At 52.5% G+C, this 4,178-nt stretch overlaps 1 protein-coding gene across 1 annotated transcript in view; it reads left to right on the top strand.

Moving 5' to 3' along the window:
• Window positions 1-33: 33 nt before the first annotated feature.
• Window positions 34-4,178, top strand: part of LOC103778220 (germinal-center associated nuclear protein-like) — a gene marked incomplete at both ends in the record, with an annotated part of 5,154 nt that continues 1,009 nt past the window's right edge. The window contains 6 exons of the mRNA XM_008945800.1: window positions 34-170; window positions 602-755; window positions 1,085-1,343; window positions 1,666-1,763; window positions 3,156-3,546; window positions 3,684-3,941. Coding sequence (XP_008944048.1) covers window positions 34-170; window positions 602-755; window positions 1,085-1,343; window positions 1,666-1,763; window positions 3,156-3,546; window positions 3,684-3,941 — 1,297 coding nt within the window. The remainder of the gene's footprint in view (window positions 171-601; window positions 756-1,084; window positions 1,344-1,665; window positions 1,764-3,155; window positions 3,547-3,683; window positions 3,942-4,178) is intronic.

Here is a 4,178-nt window from a genome sequence, read left to right as displayed (position 1 = left end):
GCTCTTTTCACCAGCTTCTCTCTCTCTCTTTTAAGTGATTTAGCTTGGACTCCCCTGGATCTTGTCTCATTAATCACTGAACATACCCCCCTGCAACAAGAACAGGTTTTTTGGAAGGTGCTCTTGGTTCTGCCAAATGATGCTGAATATGCAGAGGAAGATCCCAGCAGGTAAGTAAATGGGGTTGATTGCTGGGTCCCTTTCTCAAGCAGGGCAGTCAAATGGAGGAATTCTAGTAGCATACAGGCCTTGATGTGTATTTTTTGCCTGTTTTGTGTCAAATTTCTCTTCTTCTGGGGTTTGGATCTGTTTTCTTCAGAGCCCTCTAAAGAATATAGTCCTAATTCATTGCAGCAATCTGTATCTTCTGACAGCATTCATTGAAATTCCTTTTGCTCACACTGAAAGCAGAAACCCTTGAGATACATAGCACTGTGGATAATTTTGAGGCCATTTGACAGCTATTTAGCAAAATCCAAGGAATATGAAGCTTGGGGTTGGGATGGATCGTGGTGACTTGGCGGTGTCGGTGCTAAAACTCTTAAACCCACCATTTTTTAAAACAAAAACCCCCCAAAGTCCACTCTTTCTTGCCTGCTAGGGTACTGGTGGATTGGTTGAAAGCCAAATTTATGGGAGAGAAAAGCTGGAAGAAAAACACTTCACCCACAGAAGGCAGAATTCAAACCCTGGCATTGTTCAACTCTCCTGGCGTGCGAGGGAGCAGGAGCGTTCAAGTCAGTGTGTGTGTAAAGGTAGGTGAGAGGAGTTTCCTGGCACCTGACAGGCTGTAGAAACAGGGTGTGCAGGTTTCCAGTGGGTGTTGAGCACACTGTGCCCTGTCAGAGGGAGGGAGATGATGCTGGGAGGGGTCGTTAAAACCTGAACCCCTTCAATTCCTGCCACCAAATGGGGCGAGTGCACTGCTGTGCTCACCTCTTTACAGGACACATCCAGGTTTGGCTGCCTCACAAGTTGTAACAAATGTCAAAGGGGATTGGTAATGACAGTAAACTGCAGGTTTGGGTGTGGAAATAGCTCAGCTTCAGCTCCCTCCCTGCTGTCCTCTCTGTGACCTGTGCAGGTGGCCCACGGCACGCTGTCCGACCCCGAGCTGGACACAGCTGAGATGCAGAAAGATTTGCTTGGAACCAGCGGCCTCATTCTTCTCCTGCCCCCTCGAGTCAGGAGTGAAGATGTGGCAGAAGATGATGTTTATTGGCTTTCAGCTTTGTTGCAGCTGAAACAGTTGCTCCAGGTCAAACCTTTCCAGCCCGTAGTTCCCTTGGTGGTTCTAGTGCCCGGGGAGGAAGATGAGGCCACAGAGAAAGAAGTTGAAGAAGGTGGGTGATTATTTCTGTGCCTTCAGAAACTCTTGGGAGTGTTCAGGGCTGCCCTGAGTACAACTGCCTCTCAAATACAGCCTCTTGCAAAGTGGGGGGGACTAAGTACAAAGCTTTGCTTGAAATCCACAGGCCTTAAGAATGGATCCACGTGGGAAGAATTGAACTTTGTTTTGGCTTCCAGTTTTCCTTTGCACACAGTATTTGAGCCTGAGAGCCTGTGGGGAAGGAGGGAGAAGTGAGAACATGAGAGCTGGTCAGGGCAGGAGGTGCCTGTTGGTGCTTTCTCTGTGTTATGTGGCAGCTTTTCTTCTTTTTAAAGGTTTGATGCTGCAGGACTTGATTTCAGCCCAGCTTATTTCAGACTACATCATTGTTGAGCTCCCAGGTTCTACCAATGACTTAGAAGGCACCAGAAGGGTAAGAACAGCCTCTCACATGAAGAGTTACTTGACTGATTTAACCTCTCAATTACTAATGCCTTATAAGGAATTAATTATGGTCTCAGTAGCTTCAATTGCAGCCAAGTCTTGTGTAATGGGATGGGTTTTTCTGCTGGAACTTTCTGTGGTGTAAGTTTTGTTCAGGAAGCTCTCTGCCTATTTTTTTTCCCCCACACCTGGAGTCCTAAACTCCCAATCCTAAACTGCAGAGGACCCTTTGTGGCTGCTGTGGGGTCACCCAGTCTGATCCCATGGTGGTGGATGGGACTTGGGGATGCCTCTGTCCTCTCAGGTGTGTGAGGGGGGGATTGTGTGGCTCTCCCCCTGATGCCTCCAGACACCAGCTTCTCCCCTCATCCTTTGGTTTGCTGTGTGTTTGGCAACAGTAGCCTGGAGACTCATCCAAAACCCACGATGGAAAATGATACTTAGGAGTCTAAAACAGCTTTTTGTGTGAGTCTCAGTGAGGTGGTTTGGAGAGGTGGGAGAAGAGGGTTAATGGCCCAGAGCAGCCAGGTTGACTCAGACCAAAAGCAGGTCCAGCCCTGTGTCACCTTCTGAAGGGGTCTGAAGAGGGTGCATGAGAAAGAAGGTGAGAACAACACGAGCCCAGCATGATGGGTCCTCCCCAAACCCTCACAGATTGGATCTCTTTGCAGTTCAGGGGCTGCCAGGGTCAGACACAGCTGGGAGTCCTGGTGAACCACAAGTTCACCATGAGCCAGCAACGGGCCCTTGTGGCCAAGCAGGTCTCCTGGGGTGCATGAAGAAGAGTGTGGCCAGCAGGACAAGGGAGGTTCTCTGCTCAGCCCTAGGGAGGCCACCTCTGGACATAACTGTGTCCAGCTCTGGGCTCCTCAGTTCAAGAGAGACAAGGAAGTACTGGAGAGAATCCAACAGAGACTTGAGAGCTGCTGAGGGGCCTGGAGCATCTCTGCTGAGGACAGGCTGAGAGCCCTGGGGCTGGTGAGCCTGGAGGAGAGAAGACTGAGAAGGGATCTGATCAATGTTCATCAATAACTAAAGGGTTTGGGGGGGTCAAGAGGATGTGGCCAGACTCATTTCAGTGGGGCCCAGTGAGAAGCAAGGGCAACAAACTGAAACCCAGAAGGTTCCATTTGGCCAGGAAGGGGAAAAACTCCATTCCTGTGAGGGTGCAGAGCCTGGAGCAGCTTCCCAGAGAGGCTGTGGTGTCTCTTTCTGTGGAGAGATCCCAACCCCACCTGGCTGTGCCCCTGGGTGAGCTGCTGGAGCAGGGGGGGTGGGAGGAGATGATCCCCAGGGGTCCCTCCCAACCCCCCCACGCTGGGATTGCTGTGTTGGCTGCAGGGTGCTCTCCAACCACCCCTGTTCTGTGTGTGTGTGGCAGGTCTCGACGGCCGTGGGCTGGCTGGTTTCCCAGTGCCCTGCCTCCCTGGAGCTCTGCAGCCAGAGCCTCTGGCAGTACCTGGAGGAGGGGCTGGAGGGGGAGTTTGGGAAGCGCTTCTACCGCGACCGGCGGGAGAGGCGCCTGGCTGGGCTGCCCTCCCAGGAGCCTGGGCCCATCGTGGAGCTCTACAACAGCACCCTGCAGTTCCTCTCAGAGGTGGCCTCTTCAGAGCACCTCTGTGACTGGTCTTGGCCCATCACGGAGTTTTCGGAGCCTGGGGGTAACAAGCTGCTGCCCCACCTGCAGTGGAACGTGCCCGGGCACCTGGCCTGGCTGAAGAAGGCTGTGCTGTCCTTCCAGATCCCATACCTCGACCTGCCTCCCCTGGGTGGTGAGTACTCCACCCAGATTGGCCTCTCTGATGTGCCTGCACCGTGTGAGCCACCAGCCTGGGAGCTGGGTGGTTTGGCTCTGGTGTAGATTCTTGGAATTTACTCAGTTGGGGTGTTTTTTTCCCCCCCTCCCCAGCTCCTTGGCATCCTGTTTGCCACATGATTTGTCAGTACGTGTCTCAGATTGCCAGTTCTTCCCACACTCAACCACTGATCCAGTCTCGAGTGAAGAATCTGCTGAGCAAAACTTACCAGAAGTGGCAGAACAGGACCTGTGGGGGCTGTGATGGAGACGGGCCTCCTGTCGATGAGATCCCTTGGGATGATATCTTGGTAGTCTGCATTGATCATAAACTGAGAGACTGGAAACCACCCAAGCTTCCCCTTGCTCCAGGTATCACATCATGTCTCCCAACGTGGATGATACTCCTTGTGTGACTGTGTTTAGTCACTTCCTAGTGCTGCCTTAGACACATAGGGGTGTGTTGAGCTGATGGAGGGTCTACAGAGGGGCCTGGCCAGGCTGGATCTATGGGCCCAGGCCAATGGGATGGGGTTCAGCCAGGCCAAGTGTTGGGTTCTTCTCTCAAGCCACCACAACCCTGTGCAGTGCTTCAGGCTGGGGGAGGAG

Source organism: Merops nubicus, unplaced genomic scaffold (assembly GCF_000691845.1).
Source record: "Merops nubicus isolate BGI_N331 unplaced genomic scaffold, ASM69184v1 scaffold14150, whole genome shotgun sequence".
NCBI classification, from domain to species: domain Eukaryota; kingdom Metazoa; phylum Chordata; class Aves; order Coraciiformes; family Meropidae; genus Merops; species Merops nubicus.
Note: the sequence above shows the minus strand (reverse complement) of the source record. Positions and strands in the feature narration are given on the sequence as shown.